The sequence below is a fragment of the Apaloderma vittatum genome, unplaced genomic scaffold (assembly GCF_000703405.1).
Source record: "Apaloderma vittatum isolate BGI_N311 unplaced genomic scaffold, ASM70340v1 scaffold35886, whole genome shotgun sequence".
Taxonomy (NCBI): domain Eukaryota; kingdom Metazoa; phylum Chordata; class Aves; order Trogoniformes; family Trogonidae; genus Apaloderma; species Apaloderma vittatum.
Window position 1 is genome coordinate 841 of NW_009720689.1, and position 808 is coordinate 1,648.

Below are 808 nucleotides of genomic sequence, written 5' to 3' on the forward strand. Positions count from 1 at the left end.
CAAGACTTGAGAAATAATCCTTGTTTTTGGGGACGAGCCCTTACGTTCCATTTTGCAGGTGGACTTCCCGTTCCTTTTCGGAGTGGGTGGCAATGATCCAGCGGCTCCACGCAGCCTTTTCTGTGGCACAGGTGCCCGACATTCTGGTGGGGCTGCTCAGACCCCTCCTCCTCCCCTTCCTCACCCTCAGTTTCAGAGCCGATGAGACAAACCGGTCCTTGTCCCTGAGCTCTCGAGGATGGGTGGAGAGGAGGGGTGGGCTCCGGGCGTCCCTAACCCCTTCTCTGCCGCAGGCCTGCCCGGGGAGTCGCCGCTGGTGCGAGTGCTGGAGGACGAGTCCCGGAGCCGCCTCGGCCGCTTCAACCAGAAGGACGTCTCCATGGTCTTCAGCAGCGTGATGAGGCTCCACCCGTCCAGCCCTCACCCCCTGGTCGAGTCGTGCCTCAGCAGCTTGGAGCGGCACCTGGAGAAGGAGCGGCACCCGCAGACCCTCTTCCTCCTCCTCTCCTACTACCGGCTGCGGGCGCAGGCACTGCAGGGGCTCCCGGCCTCCGACCAGCAGCTCATCAACAACCGCAAGATCCTGCGCCTCGTCAGGCACACGCTGGGGCAAGTGAGTGCCATGCGGGAGCACGAGCTGGCCCTCTTGGATGAGATGCTGGCTCTGTGTGCCCAGGAGGCCAACAACAAGGCCCTGGAGGCCATCTTCAGCTCCCAGCTCTTCTACGAGAACCGCCAGGAGCGATTCATCCGCAGCATGGCAGGTGAGGGCAGCTCTGCCCCAGCGGGGTCCCGGCCTCACCTCGCC

General features: G+C 64.0%; 1 protein-coding gene across 1 annotated transcript; it reads left to right on the forward strand.

Moving 5' to 3' along the window:
• Window positions 1-238: 238 nt before the first annotated feature.
• Window positions 239-764, forward strand: LOC104275204 (the record flags this gene model as incomplete). The annotated part of the gene is made up of 1 exon (XM_009871086.1): window positions 239-764. A coding segment is annotated over exon 1 (526 nt), but the record flags the coding sequence as incomplete, so codon positions are not given.
• Window positions 765-808: the final 44 nt, after the last annotated feature.